We start from the raw sequence: 17,146 nt of genomic DNA on the forward strand, positions 1-17,146 counted from the left end.
TTGCCATGAATAATGCCATGTTTCAAGAGGCAGCAGACATGCTGAATCTGATTTTGAGCTAGACCTCAAATCCAAAAACTCCAACAACTGAAGGTGTGGAAGGCGAGGGGTCACATTCAAATACTTATTTATTTTTACACATGGCAAAAAAAAAATCTGTAGGCTTCTTACACAAAGGGTTAGGTAGGTAATATACGTAATCATCCTCTTGATGGATGTGATGCAAACATATTAGGATCTGAGTGCCTCAGTATCAGAAAGATGTTAACAAATTTGAGGAAATTCAGAAAAGAGCAACAGAAATGAAAAGTCTAGAGCAGTGGTTCTTAACCTTTACTGCAGCCTGCACCCCTTTGGTTCTCGCATACCTTATCAAAAATAAAAATATGTTCTTGCACCCCTTAAACCTAAAAAATATGCTCTCGCACTCCTTAAACCTAGATATATTTTTGTTTGTATATTACAGTAATAATTTAAAAATGTGTAATATTAATAAATACGTAAGTTTGATGAAACAAAGTAGTTGTACTTATGTGCCTGTGCTTAATTTATGTTTTTGATGATTTACCTTCGAAAAAAATCTGGCATGTCTCGCACCCCCAGAAAGGGCATCTCGCACCCCAGGCTAAGAACCACAGGTCTAGAGGAACTAGCTCATGAATAAAAACTGAATACAGGCAAAACCAATTAAAGTATTAAAAGGGTGTAAACACCAGAGAGAGTGGAATGTCTAGGCTTTGTGCAAGGGATCTAACTAGGAGCAACAGATTAAAAGGAAGTCTAAATATCTGGAAGAATTTCAGTTACAGCCATTAGACTGTGGAAGAGGGAGTGACAGAAAAATCCATATCTTGAGGTGTGCTATAGGGTACTGCAGTATCAGTGTGGGTAACTACAAGGGACTATTCCTTCAACAGTACCAAAGGATGTGTACTAGTGTGCTTTAGGATGTCAAAAAAGACCAAGTTGATGCCTTGAACTACCATTAGCAGAGACCTGATGAGAAGATTTCTGTCTCCTTTTCTTAGAGGGTGCCTGAGAAGGTGGCCACTTTTTATGTTCCCCAGAGGAATGATGGTGTGTGCTACTCCTGTCAGATAAGATTTCAGAGAAGGAGCCTCTGTGGAAGAAGTGGAAGAGGCACAAACCCAAGCGGTTGTAGGTGCCAGTGCATTTTTTGAAGACGATAGCTCCAAAGGCAGAGGGAATGCCCAAATCAGAGGCCAGTCTCATAGATTTATCTAATGGGAACAGATTCAAGCAAGCTTCTTTCTCTTATTTGAAAAACAAATAGAGCATTTGGACCCTCACCTAAACAACAAACTTTTAGAATGACCATCATTAAGAAGAATGGCTATGTCGCATGAAAGGCAATATTTGAAACCAGGAGATTTCTGTTCAGCCACAGAGATAGAAAATTATTTTTAAAATTACCCAGATGAAACATAAAACTGTAAACAATACTTAAAACCTATGAAAAGCTAACCCTAGTACTACTGCTGTCAACTAACCATATCCAGTATTAGAGGGGTAGCCATGTTAGTCTGGATCTGTAAAGCAAAGAATCCTGTGGCACCTTATAGACTAACAGATGTTTTGCAGCATGAGCTTTCGTGCATCCGACAAAGTGGGTATTCACCCACGAAAGCTCATGCTGCAAAACGTCTGTTAGTCTATAAGGTGCCACAGGATTCTTTGCTGCTTTTAACCATATCCAGGAATTAAAAGAAAAACTAGTTAACTAGGCTGTGGAATAAGGACACTGGCAATTCCTTCATCTCTCAGCCAAGGGCAGATAGAAGGAATAGAGGAAGTTGGCCCTACTCTGTCATTTCATGCCCTCAGGAGAAGGATGCAGTCACTGGTCAACAGGCACTGCTGCCCAAAAGACTGCTATCTCTGGCACATGGGGCAATGCACATCAAGAGTTGAATACGTATAAACAATCACTCTACTATAAATGTTAACTTTTTATGTCAACCACAGGTGCAGCGTAGGCATAGAAGCAGGTCTTGGGCCCTTTTCAAGTGTGGGATGGCATCTGAAAGGGAAAGCATAATCAGAAAAAATTCCCTCTTGACTCCCTGAAAAGACACCTGGCTCCTTCCAAACACCATGATTAAAGGTCTTGAGAACATGACCTATGAAGGAAGGCTGAAATAATTGGGTTCGTTTAGTTTGGAAAAGAGAAGACTGAGAGGGGACATGATAGCAGTTTTCAGGTATCTAAAAGGGTGTCATCAGGAGGAGGGAGAAAACTTGTTCACCTTAGCCTCTAAGGATAGAACAAGAAGCAATGGGCTTAAACTGCAGCAAGGGAGGTTTAGATTGGACATTAGGAAAAAGTTCCTAACTGTCAGAGTGGTTAAACACTGGAATAAATTGCCTAGGGAGGTTGTGGAATCTCCATCTCTGGAGATATTTAAGAGTAGGTTAGATAAATGTCTATCAGGGATAGTCTAGACAATACTTGGTCCTGCCATGAGGGCAGGGGACTGGACTCAATGACCTCTCAAGGTCCCTTCCAGTCCTAGAGTCTATGAATCTATGAATGCCTCTTTAATTTATTAAATTCCATACAGTCATTCAACTTTTCCTCAATTCTTACTATTTGAGTCTACTATCTTAACTAGAATCCCATTTCACCTATTCATAACTCTCTCTGCAAAAGGTCCTCAATTCTTTTTTAATATGTTCCCTCCTGCACCTAATTGTATGACCTTTAGTTCTGGCTTGTTCATCAACCTCAGAAAGGCTATTCAGTCTTGATTTTATAACAATCCTTGACTGGTTTAAGTACTTCACTTATGCTGCCTTTTAACCTTCTCTCAGGACTAAATAATCCAGATGCTCCTCATATGTAAGACCACTCATTTCATTCATCAATTCAGCTGCTCTTTAGAATCCTTTGGGAGGAAAGGCATTATAAAAAAGTAATTTGAAGATAATGATGACAATAATAAAAGCAAGCAGAGCTGTAGATAAATGGTTTGGAAATCCACAGACAGCAGTTTTAATTAAAATATAGCCAGGTCTTAAAGAAAGTATGTAAATCAGATTAGATTGAGCCTACAGTACAGTTTATTGCATTCAATGATTTCATCTATTGTTTAAAATAGAACAAGTAAGCTGCAATGGAGAACAAGACTCTTCTATCTGCCTCACAGTTCTCCTCTCAGTTTACACCAACATGAAACTCTACAGAATAACAAGAGTACTTGTGGCACCTTAAAGACTAACAAATTTATTTTAGCATGAGCTTTCGTGAGCTAAAGCTCACTTCTTCGGATGCATAGAATGGAACACACAGACAGGAGATATTTATACATACAGAGAACATGAAGAGGTGGAAGTATGCATACCAACAGGCAGAGTCTAATCAATTGAGATGAGCTATCGTTAGCAGGAGGAAAAAAAACTTTTTGAAGTGATAATTAAGATGGCCCATAGAAGGTAGATTCAATTGGTGTAATTGAATCTATTTCCCTATGTTAAGTTCTCCTCACACCTTCTATGGGCCATCTTAATTATCACTTCAAAAAGTTTTTTTTCCTCCTGCTAACGATAGCTCATCTCAATTGATGAGACTCTGCCTGTTGGTATGCATACTTCCACCTTTTCATGTTCTCTGTATGTATAAATATCTCCTGTCTGTGTGTTCCATTCTATGCATCCGAAGAAGTGAGCTTTAGCTCACGAAAGCTCATGCTAAAATAAATTTGTTAGTCTTTAAGGTGCCACAAGTACTCCTGGTTTTTTTGCGGATACAGACTAACATGGCTGCTACTCTACAGAATAACAACCTTGTTATGCATCTAGTTATCTTTTAGTACTCAGGGCCACAACACACCATGACAATACAAATGAGAGAGAACCCACTAGAGGGAGTTCTCAGCAAGGTTATTAACATTTCCAAATGAGGCTGTACCAACACCTACTGCACCTCAGCACCTAGAAAGTTCTTTTGAGCCCATCTCTGCCTAGGCAAAACTAAAAGTGATTCTGCTGATAAGGGTTTTGCAATAAAATGCTGTCCACAATCATGATAAATAAATACCATACTTTGATCACACTAAAACAATTACCTTTACTTCTTCCACAGCTGGTATGCGCAAAGTTGATAACAAAAGTAGCGAGCACAGCCATGTCAGGACTGCTGTCTGAAACCGAGCCACAGAAAATGAAATGGCTATATGTAGCAAAATCACTGCCAAGCCATTGATTCCTAATAGAAACCAGCAGGCCACCATCCCATATGCCATTAGACACCAGGGTTTGTACTGAAAGAAAAGGAGAGAAGGGGACTTTCAATTTAAAATAATTGAAGAAAGAAGTATTAATCATCCCCCCCAAAAATGACATTTACCTTAACAAACCCGTATGTTTTTAATAAATGGCAAAAATAAACAGACACAAAATACCAACCTGAGAACAGTACAGATATTACAAAAATTAATATAACTTTAGTTTAAAAGATACCTAATGATCTAAATATCAGGTGTGAAATACAAGGACTCCCTGGAACCAGAGATTTAAATTCTGATAGAATCAATTAATCGCTTCTTTCTTCAAGTTAAGAGAATTTGAGCTCCCGGCAGTTTTTTTCTGTGAGGGCCCTTCAGATGAGAAGTTAACATTGAAGCATTCTCTGCTCTGCATGGACATTAAAGATCATTGGGCACTATTCATATGCTTAGAGGAATTGCCCCAGTGTCCCTGCCCACATTTCTTTCCCCTCATTGTTTTATAGTGTGCTGCATGCAGATGAGCGGTGCCACTGCCACGTCCCACCCTGCAGGTTGATTCTTGTATATAACTCTTTGCCGCCACCATTTGCTACTATCAAAAATACTCAGAGAAGAGATTTGGAAACAGCTCCTTCAGGAGCCAATCAGTGTTGCTCTGTGTATCAGCCATGGGACAGCTAGAGAAAAGTAAGAGTTGCTTTCTCCTCCACCAAGGCCTAAGGCAGGAGTGCTGGAACTAGGGGTGCAGCAGCACCCCCGGTCTTGAAGTGGTTTCCATAATATACAGAGTTTACAGGTTTTTTTCATCCGAAGAAGTGGGTATTCACCCACGAAAGCTCATGCTGCAAAACGTCTGTTAGTCTATAAGGTGCCACAGGATTCTTTGCTGCTTCTACAGAACCAGACTAACACGGCTACCCCTCTGATACTTGAGGTTTTTTTCAATGGCTCTTACCACCCCCACTATAAAAACTGTTCCAATACCACTATGAGGCCTGCCAGCCTAGGAATCTAGGGAACCAAACTTGGATCTGTCCAAACACAGACCACTAGGCCCAGCGCTTTCCTCCCGGAGAAAATCCAATGGAAGGAGCAGGCTTTTCTTGAAGCTCTGCATGTTCTCACAGTTTTGCCCCTTATCCTCCCCTTTAACAGGAGGGATGTGTGTCCATATGGAATGGGGAAGGCACACGACTAGCAAGCCTCACAGATCCCTGCTAAGCCTCACGGCTAAATGAAGAGCAATCTGACCATATTCAAGACCTTCTTCATAAGCCTGATCCTGGCTGGAACGGCACAGTGACATCACCCACCTTGCAAGGTTCCCACACAGAACACAAGGTCGGCAGGTGATCAAATTTTTGAAACAGCAGTACCTAGATTGTGGAATTTGCTCCCCTTGGATTTCTACCTCAGCCCTGTTCTCACGGCTTTAAAACTCTAAATCTCTCTGAAAAGCAGTGTTAATTTTTAATTACATTCAGACTACTCTCCCCTCCACACCCCCTTTTCATTGTTAATGACACCAAATATTAATACTTAATTATTTCAATAGGATTGTGGCACCTTAAAGACTAACAGATGTATTGGAGCATAAGCTCCCGTGGGTGAATGCCCACTTCGTCACCCACGAAAGCTCATGCTCCAAAACGTCTGTTAGTCTATAAGGTGCCACAGGACTCTCTGTTGCTTTTTACAGATCCAGACTAACCCGGCTACCCCTCTGATACTTCAATAGGATTGTATTTTAACTTATTTGTGAATCACCAGGAGCACTTCAGTGAGGGCACTTTCTAACCACAATTATTATATGCCATATTGTGCCTATCTATAGACTTTTCTGTATGCAGATAGCTAGGCAGATATACATAAATGTGTGTGCATTTAAATCGGTTTGGTACGTTTATAATAAATGCAAAACACTGTATTAGTGTGTTAGGATTATGAATTTAAATGCACAGGAAATGTCTCAAATTGGCAGACCAGGAAACCTGCAATAAGAAACTTTTGGTTTTGTTAGCTAAAATTTAATCAGCTTCAAAGGTTCTAAGACAATTTGCACATGCAATCTCACAGTGCACTGCTGAATGGGTTTCTATTAAAACACATCGGTATAGCACCAGTGCTTAAGCTCTTCAGGGCAAGGTTCACGTCCACCTATAAACATACACATACAGCACCTAGCACAACACAGCTCCCATCCTGACTGGGGTCTCTCTGTGTTGCCATAATACAAATAATAATCATAATAATAAAGTTTTATTTTTTCATATTATTTTCCTTAAAATGTTGAAAAAATTAAATGTGCATATATTAATGGCAATAAAAATATATTTTAAAAAAGAAACGTCAGTTTAAAATCCTGCAACATACGTTTTATGGATTTTTCTGTGGTCTCTCAGGAGGGTTCCAGGGTTTCTAAGGTAAGGACAGCAGTATGTGTACTAAACATCCAGACTGAGAACATTATCCTGACATGTTCAACGTGCATCAGCAGTTCTTTGAAGCTCTTGAAGTTGCTTCTCTGGACGCCTCTGTCTCTCTCTGCCTTTCTTTAAGCAGTGTTTGAGGCTGAAAATAGCATCAACAAGATGCTAAGAAGAAACTACTGAAGTGATTCCAACTGTGAAAAGAACCCTCTTGCTGCTTTTTACATAATTTAACATGATTTGAAATCTAAACAATGCATGTAAGCTTATATCATTATTCATTATAAATCTGAACTCAAAAAATGGAGAGAGGGTTGCACTGAGAATCACTTTAACACAAGAGTAGTAGAGACCCCTTCACAAAATCGTAAAAGAGATGTTCTTCTAGTGCAGTGGTCCCCAACCTTTTTCGTCGGGTGGGCGCCAGACAACGAGTCACAGAGGACCGTGGTGGCAGACGAGTATCTGTCGAAATACCGCCGACAAGCGGCAACGTCAATAGGCATTGCCGCCAAAATGCCGCCAACAAGCAGCAGCATCCAGAGGTGTCACCGCCGAAATGCCGTCGAAAATTGGCAGCATTTCGGCGTCGATGCCTCTGGATGACGCAGCTTGTCAGTGGCATTTCAGCGGATGCTCGTCCGCCAGCCAGTACGTGAGCACACTTAGACGCGCCGGCGGGCACCCTGGCACCCACGGGCACCGCGCTGGGGACCCCTGTTCTAGTGCATCTAAACTTTGGCTCCTCTATGAGCATTCAACTCAAATACAGATATGTAGCTTCCTACTAGTGTGACTGTTTAGTGCAACTGTTTTAAATAATTTTAAATAATTTCTTCCTGCAAAGCATCACAAGAAAACTGAAGCCCATGTCTCTAGGACAGGACATGACAGTTAAAGAATCACATGACTCAGAAGTCCATTGAACTATTCACAGCAAGACATGGGGCTAATAATTAGAAGTGAACAAATGTGACTATAAATTAGTTACTCAAATATTCCTTGATTATAATTAGGTTTATGGCTTCTTTTCCAGTCTACATTATTAGCATCCATCATATTTACACAAACAAGTCAGCAAATACATTCCATCCTAGATATTTACAAGGTTAGATCCTCTCTCTCCTGGACAAACTGAACAAGGGACTAAAACTTGCATATGCTTTCAAAATTGTTCCTTCTAATGGAAACACAAGGATTTCCAATCCCATGAATCTGCAGGATCCATGACTAAGGTACCCCACACCCCCCAAGATCTTCTATAACACCTTGCTCTGGTTCCCAAAACCCTAGAAGAAAAGTCCCTGCAGATGACCTGCACAGTGGTATTTATATGAATAAGCCAAGTATATCTGCAATTACACTAGCTAGGATAAAATTACCAGGGCCATCATTCCAAATGCTTTAAGGGCAGAAACTGATCCTCAGCTGGAGACAAAACATCATTTCCCCTTTACATTATTACACAATTAAGTATACTGAAGATATTCTTAAATATTTGATGTGTTGCACTCTCAGAGACAAGATGAATCAATGGTCTATTCAACTGTGATGATTCCTGTGCAGCACATTTTCTTATTATGATTACTACTACTACATTTCCTGCCCTTCACCTGCCATTTTCAAAAGACCAGTTCATTACATTCACCTTCTTTTTCTTACATTCACAGTATCAATGCTTCTAACTTTATTTTCAATTTACAGATCACCCAAGTTCTAAGAAAAAGCTAGCACAAAGAAATAAAAAAAGTGATACAAGGTCACAGGCAGTATCATGACAATATCTCCGCAGGGACTGCCTAGTGTTCCCATGTGTTTCCAATACAGATTCCATGAACCATAACTGCTGGCAGTCAGATCTTCATCCCACCTGAGACAATCTCTTTCAGGACTCAAAGGAGCTTTATAAAACCTCTCAACTGAAACTGCTGAAATACCTGGTGTTACACATTCTGCACTGCCCCCAAAGCACAAATGTTTGGCATTCTATAAAGAAAGGTAGCAGTGAAAGAAATTAGATTTTGTCTTTAAAAAAAACAAACAGTCTGCATAATGAAGCAGGTCAATAAAAGCAGAACAATAGGGTTATTAAATTATTCTTTTCTGAGATACAACATGATTATGATTCAGCTTCAGATTCAAAGTTCCATGCAATTTCATCTCTGCTTAATGCTAAGGAACTATAAACTGGTCCCCTTCCTCTCTCTGTAAACCAAGAATATGATTTATTAAAGGACACCCCATTTTTACATACTACATTGCTGAAAATATTATAGGCAGGGCTGGTAACACCACCTATTACAGTTATGTGACACTTCCCATTATTTGACCTTTGTTTTCAGTTACTTATATTTTTGCCAAATATTAACTGCATGGGCTGAAATTTTCCATTCTGGACATTAGCCTCAGGCTGAAATTTTTGGGAAATTTCAGCCAAAGTAGTTCAGCCATATTCAAGAACAAGGAATGGTTTAGCAATGGAGGGTTGAATTAATTTGATGACAGGGACACTGATGGAGAGGAATTGAGCTAAGCTGCTAATGAGGGCGTTGAAACTGATCGATGGCAGCAAGAAGGGCAAATTTGTTTTCATGGCAGAGTAAAATGATAATATGCAGAGATAACTTGGGTGGTGTTAGCATAGAGGAGAACAGGAAGAACTGGTAGATGGACTGATTAGATACAGAGGATAGATGTGATTGGGAAAGATCGTTAAGAGTTTGTGATGGAAGGTATAAAACACTTCCCAAAATGGAAACATGTGCCTGAGCATTTGTTAATTCCTTATTTATCGTCTTCTTTATAAAATTATGGGGGCGGGGAGTGAACAAATCCATTATATCGGCTCCAAACTTTGGCAGTCCTTAGGTCATTTCTTACACTGCCACTGAAAATTGATAGGACCAGCACAACCACTGAGAAGCTTCATACAGTCACTATTTTCCCCCTTAAATCACCCTACCACAAAAATGTTTCCTTCTTTCCCTCCTCATTTATGGATTTTCCCTGCAAAATTTCAATGATCCAGAATAGGTAGTATTCAGTCCTGCAAAAGTGCCTGAAATCTCATTCCTATAAGATAGGAACAAGAGGAAGGTCCCAGATATTAGACATTAAAATTGCTACATTTTTATATATAGCTTAGTCACTTTATAGCTTTATAATCCTCCCTGCCCTCTAAGTTCTGAAAATGTGGGTTTGTGGTACTAAGAGGGGCTAGCTTTGCAGATTGAGGGAGATGAAAAATGTTCCCAGTTGAACTGTGGTCAGAAAACATAATTTGTATCCTCTAGGAAAGCCCAATATTTGGTTTTGTCCTGATTCAGGACCAACCAAGAAAAAAAAGGCAATTTTTGTAGAATGAAATATTCACATGCAAGTGTTGAAATGAAATGTTTTGACACTGTGAAATAAATATTTAAATTAAATGTCAATTGGACCTGAAACATTCTGAACTGACATTTCACTTTAAAACGACATTTTAAAGTGAAATACCAATTTGAAATTAACTGTTTCTATTTGAATCAACTCCTCAAATAGAAACTGTTCAGTTCAAGTAAGCACTTCAAAACAAAGCAAAATGTTTGGATTAAATGATGCTTTGGAAAAAAAATCATTAAAAAAAATCCAATATTTTCCAGTGTAAAATGTCAGTTTCAACAACTACATTTTCCAATGGAAAAAACCTACCTCAGACATCTCTTCTCCACAGCACATACTAGGGGACAGAGTTACACTGTACTGGGTCTGTGGTATAATTGCCCATCCATGTAGAGACATGCTGCTTTTGGCTGTCATGCACCTGCATGATGTGCATCAGGTTAGGTCCCAAATATCGTGCATATCCAAGTCCCCATTATCCAACATCAGTTTTGAGTATTCTCACAGGAAAGTATTAAGTCTCTAACTATAGGCCCAGTTCTCTCAACTTTACTCACAATGAGGCGTGCTTTATTTATGTTGACTTAAACAGGGCTTTGGAGCTGTGCTCAGGCTTCACTCCAGCTCCAGGCAAAAACCTGCAGCTCCACTGCTCCGCGCTCCAGCTCCCGACTCTGCTCCAAAGCCCTGGATTTAAATGGGACTGCTTCCTCACTTGAGTAAAGGTGGCAGAACTGGGTCATAAATAATTATATCTCCTAGATACAATTTGTCGGAATTTTTCATTCTATAGAATATACTTTTCAACAATTTGTAATATAAGGTGTTCTGTTTTCCAGGTCTCACAGCTAACTGAAAAAACATAAGGTGCACTCCTGCAAAACACATGCATTCATACCTTTTCCATAAAGAGCCTTGACATCTGTGATACCATTAGATGGCCAAGCAGAAGCCATATTATACGTTCCTTTCCCCATTCCATCCAGAAGCTCCACTCAAAGTCTGTGGGATCCTAGAATACATAGTGAATTGACTGATACATGTTTCAAAACTGGGGAGGGGAGGATTGTATTGATGAAACAGAGGGAAAGGTTTGAATAAAACACAAAGGTTTATGATCCAATACCACAGAGCGTGGTCTGAAGGGAATCTACACACATTGTTACAGCAGCAGGGTCAGATTTTCTGAGGTGATGAGCATCCATAATTCCAAATGATTTCAATTTGTTTAAAATTGGTGGAACCATTTCTATTGGTCTTATATCTTGTAAAACCTAAATCTGGGACCAAATTTGATTTGACGGTGACCCTCCTTTAATTTTCCCATCAAAGCATCAAAATTTTTCAAACTATAAAACATACGCACAAGCACATAAATACATGTATCATCTCAGCACTGAAAAATGTAGATAAAAGTGAGCACAGGCTCAGCACAGAATAAGATTCCTGATTTTAAGGGCTCTCTCTATTCATCAATATTTATTGAATACCAATTGTATGATCATAATAATTAGATTTCTCCAGGAAGCCTGTCAGGAACAGTATGACAATTCTTCACACGAGGATTATCAAATGGAATTTTCAAACTACAGTAGTACATGGCTGTTCACCAGTACCTGAACACAAGAGGATAATAGTGTGGATTTCAACTATGCAGCAAATACCTTCTTTAAACTAGATTATGTTACTATGCAGATCTTAGTCCAACTGTATACTTTGCAGCTTTGGCTCCATGCCCAGTGCACCAGACAGCAGAACTGAGCTAGCATGAGGAAAGAAGTAATCTGCATGGTAAAAAGGAGGTGCAGATGACTTTCCCCCATGGAGCAAGGAAGAAAACCAGAGAAGGAACTATAATCGAGTCTGGACTGTACCTGGGGCAGAACAGCTATGCACCACTCTTACTCGTGACAAAACAAAGTATCCAAAGTAACTCATAGAAGTATATTAGCTTAACTTAATTCAATTTAATTACTCTGATGATCTTCCAATATTTGAATAATTTTTAATTTTATAAAATGCCTGATTATGGTTTTTACATGCAATTTTGGCTCCAAGCTTCCCACCTAGATTTGATCACAACCAACACTTTTTTGAAACACAGCCTGTTTTCCTAGGTCCAGAGACATGCCCATACTACTGATCATAGTGTTTCTTGCTGAATTCACCAGCTTCAATGGGACTACTCAGGGTAGTAAGAGCTCTATGCTCATACTAAGTGAAGAAAGATAACGTCATGAGGTGGCACAAAGAACAATCTACACAACCTTCTACCCAGACCAAGAAAAGTGCATACAAAATTTTCAATAAACTGAAAGTTCATATGATTCTAAATAACAAACTGCAAAACTTCCGTTATAAGGTTCATTAACCACAAAATATTGCAGCAGATCATAGTGACGGTTTTCAGGGACACGCCTGGAATGGCAGTACAAATCACACCAGGATAAACTCCAGATCAATTTCCTGAAGCAAAATCCCACTCAAGCTTTTAGCTTCAAAAAATATTACCTAACTCCTTCCCCACCCTGCAATTTGTTATCCCTGATATTCCATTCTCTCCTCCAACTTTTCCACCATTCTCAATCATAGAGCACAAGCCAGTCAACTAGAGCCAATTCTAATACTTCACATTAACTTTTCAAGGAAGACTGGCTCATTCTTTTTCTACCTGAATGTTTTGAATTAGCTATTTGAGACCCAACCCTGCAAGCCATCCCTTTAATTCGTCTGAAGCAAAGATGAGGTCCAGGCTTGACTGGGCCCCTAAAACTGGAGTACTGCCAGAGACTCAATTGAAAACTGCTAGTATTCCAGGACCACACCCTAGTGACACTCCCATTTTAAACAACCTGCCCTCAGGGTAGGGCTCTCTGTTCTGCCACATTTTGTTAAACATTGTATAAAATGTTTTTGAAGAACATATGTATAAAAACCACTTTGAATATCACATCTCCCCCCACCTGTCCGACCACACATATTTAAAAGACAACGCCTTTCAACAACGGTAAAAAACACAGCCTACATCAGGGTTCTCAAACTTTTTCTTTCTGAGGCCCCCCCCACAACACGCTATAAAAACTCCAGGGCCCAGTGGGGGAGAGAGGGACTCAGGGCTCTAGGCCTCAGTGGGTGGGGGGGGCAGCACTCAGGCATAGATGTCGTTTGACTTCTAGTTTGGGTGGGCAGAGGCCGGCGGGACTCAAGCCAGCTCTGCACAGCGGGGTCCGGGGAAGGAGCGTCACCTCCACCCTCTGACTCACCTTAGCAGACCACCCAGCTTGTCTGGGTTGGCGGGGGGGATAACCAAAATTATAACTCAAAAGGTGGAGGGCTCAGCGAAAAAGGTTGAAAATAGCTCAAGATGCAGGGAGAGGGGTACCTAAGGGCTGTGTGCAGGTGGGAGGGGGGTAGCTCAGGGTGCGGGGAAGGGGTAGCTATGGGCTGTGTGCAGATAGCGGGTACTTCAGGCAGGGAAGTAGCTCAGGGTGTGGGGAGGGGGTAGCTAGGGGCTGTGTGCAGGCAGGGGGTAGCTCAGGGTGCAGGGAGGGGGAAGCTGGGGGCTGTGTGCAAGCAGGGGGTAGCTCAGGGTGCAGGCAGGGGGTAGCTGGGGGCTGTGTGCAGGCAGGGGGTAGCTCAGGGTGCAGGGAGGGGGCGGCTTGGGGCTGTGTGCAGGCAGGGGGTAGCTCAGGGTGCAGGGAGGGGGCGGCTAGGGGCTGTGTGCAGGCAGGGGAGTAGCTCAGGGTGCAGGGAGGGGGCGGCTAGCTCAGGGTGCAGGGAGGGGGTAGCTAGGGGCTGTGTGCAGGCAGGGGGTAGCTCAGGGTGCAGGGAGGGGGTAGCTAGGGGCTGTGTGCAGGCAGGGGGTAGCTCAGGGTGCAGGGAGGGGGTAGCTAGGGGCTGTGTGCAGATAGCTCAGGTGCAGGGAGGGGGCGGCTAGGGGCTGTGTGAGGGCAGGGGGAAGCTCAGGGTGCAGGGAGGGGGTAGCTGGGGGCTGTGTGCAGGCAGGGGAGGAGCTCAGGGTGGAGGGCGGGGGCGGCTAGGGGCTGTGTGCAGGCAGGGGAGTAGCTCAGGGTGCAGGGAGGGGGCGGCTAGGGGCTGTGTGCAGGCAGGGGAGTAGCTCAGGGTGCAGGGAGGGGGCGGCTAGCTCAGGGTGCAGGGAGGGAGAAGCTGGGGGCTGTGTGCAGGCAGGGGGTAGCTCAGGGTGCAGGGAGGGCGCGGCTAGGGGCTGTGTGCAGGCAGGGGAGTAGCTCAGGGTGCAGGGAGGGGGCGGCTAGGGGCTGTGTGCAGGCAGGGGAGTAGCTCAGGGTGCAGGGAGGGGGTAACCAGGGGCTGTGTGCAGGTAGGGGAGTAGCTCAGGGTGCAGGCAGGGGGCGGCTAGGGGCTGTGTGCAGGCAGGGGAGTAGCTCAGGGTGCAGGGAGGGGGCGGCTAGCTCAGGGTGCAGGGAGGGAGTAGCTGGGGGCTGTGTGCAGGCAGGGGGTAGCTCAGGGTGCAGGGAGGGAGTAGCTAGGGGCTGTGTGCAGGCAGGGGGTAGCTCAGGGTGCAGGGAGGGGGTAGCTAGGGGCTGTGTGCAGGCAGGGGGTAGCTCAGGGTGCAGGCAGGGGGGTACCTAAGGACTGTGTGCAGATAGCTCAGGTGCAGGGAGGGGGCAGCTAGGGGCTGTGTGCAGGCAGGGGGTAGCTCAGGGTGCAGGGAGGGGGTAGCTGGGGGCTGTGTGCAGGCAGGGGAGTAGCTCAGGGTGCAGGGAGGGGGCGGCTAGGGGCTGTGTGCAGGCAGGGGAGTAGCTCAGGGTGCAGGGAGTGTTGCGTCTCGGTGCCTCTCAGGCGGGCACGGACAGAGCCCAACAATCAATGTGATTGGTAGCAAAGTCATTTATTTCTCTCCAGCATGCTCTTATATACAATTATGGCAAGCAATCAAGCAGTTGCTAATTGGTTAATAAAATACACACAGGCACAGCTATAACTTCATAGGGTAATTGTCATCCTGTACAACTTTCTGATTTATTATCCTGTTTACTGCCTACTGGCAGATGAGAACCAGCCCAAGGCCAGCTTCGCACTACACAGTTCACAGCCTAATTAGCCCGTCCTTGAAGTCTAAACACTTCGGCTTCTCATATACCCATCTGCCAAGTTCCCACAAGGGAGGGGGCGGCTAGGGGCTGTGTGCAGGCAGGGGGTAGCTCAGGGTGCAGGGAGGGGGTAACCAGGGGCTGTGTGCAGGTAGGGGGTAGCTCAGGGTTCAGGCAGGGGGCGGCTAGGGGCTGTGTGCAGGCTGGGGAGTAGCTCAGGGTGCAGGGAGGGGGCGGCTAGGGGCTGTGTGCAGGCAGGGGAGTAGCTCAGGGTGCAGGGAGGGGGCGGCTAGGGGCTGTGTGCAGGCAGGGGGTAGCTCAGGGTGCAGGGAGGGGGCGGCTAGGGGCTGTGTGCAGGCAGGGGGTAGCTCAGGGTGCAGGGAGGGGGTAGCTAGGGGCTGTGTGCAGGCAGGGGGTAGCTCAGGGTGCAGGGAGGGAGTAGCTAGGGGCTGTGTGCAGGCAGGGGAGTAGCTCAGGGTGCAGGGAGGGGGCGGCTAGGGGCTGTGTGCAGGCAGGGGGTAGCTCAGGGTGCGGGGAGAGGGTAGCTAGGGGCTGTGTGCAGGCCGGGGGTAGCTCAGGGTGCGGGGAGAGGGTAGTTCAGGGTGCAGGGAGGGGGTAGCTAGGGGCTGTGTGCAGGGAGAAGTTACTCACCTTGTGCAATAACCATGGTTCTTCGAGATGTGTGTCCCTGTGGGTGCGCCACTCTTGGTGTTGGGGTGTCCCTGCATCGGAGATTTCTCGCAGCACTACTCGGTCGGGGGAAGAGTGCGCACAGGAGTCTTCTTGTGTAGCCACTGGCACCTCCTATAGCATGCTCCCCCAACCGTCCCCTCTGTTCCTTCTCTACTGCAGAGCTCGACTGTGTGAACTCCAAAGTAGAGGGGAGGAGGGTGAGTAGTGGAGCACCCACAGGGACACACATCTCAAAGAACCATCGTTACTGCACAAGGTGAGTAACTTCTTCTTCGAGTGGTGTCCCTGTGGGTGCTCCACTCGAGGTGCTTGTAGAGCAGTACCCCACCAGGGGTGGTAGGGGTTTGGAGTCATGTATAAGTGTGTGATGAGAGCACTGTAAGGCCAATGATAAGAGTCTGAGACGAGGCCTTGGGTGATAGCATAATGCTTGGCAAAACTGTGCTCCAATATCCAGGTTGCAGCTCTACAAATATCTATTAAGGGGACATTGTTCAAGAATGCAATCGATTTTGCCATGGCTCACGTTGAGTGGGATCAGATGCCCACGGGGGGTTCTTTGTGATGCAGGTGGTAGCAAGTTTGAATACAGGTAGAGACTCATTTGGAGAGTCTCTGGGTCGATATTGTAGAGCCTTTGGCTCACTCTGTTGTAGAGAAGAATAGTCTTGGTGACCTGCAGAATGGTTTAGTTCTGTCCAAGTAGAAGGCTACAGCCCATCTGACATCTAGCATGTGAAATGTTGCTTCTCAAGAGTCATTATGTGGCTTGGGATAGAAGGCAGGTAAGTGTATGGTTTGGTTAATATGAAAATTTGTAGCCACTTTGGGCAAGAATTTTGGGTGAGGACGTAACATGATATTGTCTTTGGTAAACACCGTGTACCGTGGTTCGGGCATCAATGCTCCTATTTCGCTGACACATCTGGCAGACGTGATTGCCACTAGGAATGCGACCTTCATTGACATATGAAGGAACGAGCAGGTTGCTAGAGGTTCGAAGGGTGGTCTTGTGAGACATTTGAGCACAAGATTGAGATCCCATGTTGGTGCAGGTTGGCGAACTTCTGGATACATGTTCTGTATACCTGCTAGAAAGCACCATGTAATCGGGCGAGCGAATACTGAAGCCCCTTCTACCTGTTCGTGGAGGGACGCAATGGCAGCAAGGTGTACTTTAATAGAGCTTATAGCTAACACCATTTCCTTCAGTTCTAGTAGGTAGTCTAGGATCCTAGATAGAGGCGCCATTGTCGCATCCAGCTGTTTTTGCTGACACCAAAGGGAGAATCTTCTCCACTTGTGGTGGTAAGTATTTCTCATG

At 44.2% G+C, this 17,146-nt stretch overlaps 1 protein-coding gene across 5 annotated transcripts in view; it reads right to left on the minus strand.

The window, feature by feature from the left end:
* HHAT (hedgehog acyltransferase) overlaps positions 1-17,146 on the minus strand; it is a 368,911-nt gene that overhangs the window by 320,865 nt on the left and 30,900 nt on the right. For 3 of the 5 annotated variants that reach the window (XM_045008651.1, XM_045008652.1, XM_045008655.1), the window contains exons 4-5: positions 10,956-11,069; positions 4,086-4,280 (exon numbers count right to left, since the gene is read on the minus strand). In XM_045008651.1, the coding sequence (XP_044864586.1) occupies positions 4,086-4,280; positions 10,956-11,069 (309 nt within the window). Of the gene's footprint in view, positions 1-4,085; positions 4,281-8,613; positions 8,663-10,955; positions 11,070-17,146 lie in introns of those variants that run through there. The other 2 variants (XM_045008654.1, XM_045008653.1) reach the window with 2 other exon arrangements.

The sequence above is a fragment of the Mauremys mutica genome, chromosome 3 (assembly GCF_020497125.1).
Source record: "Mauremys mutica isolate MM-2020 ecotype Southern chromosome 3, ASM2049712v1, whole genome shotgun sequence".
In the NCBI taxonomy this organism is placed as follows: domain Eukaryota; kingdom Metazoa; phylum Chordata; order Testudines; family Geoemydidae; genus Mauremys; species Mauremys mutica.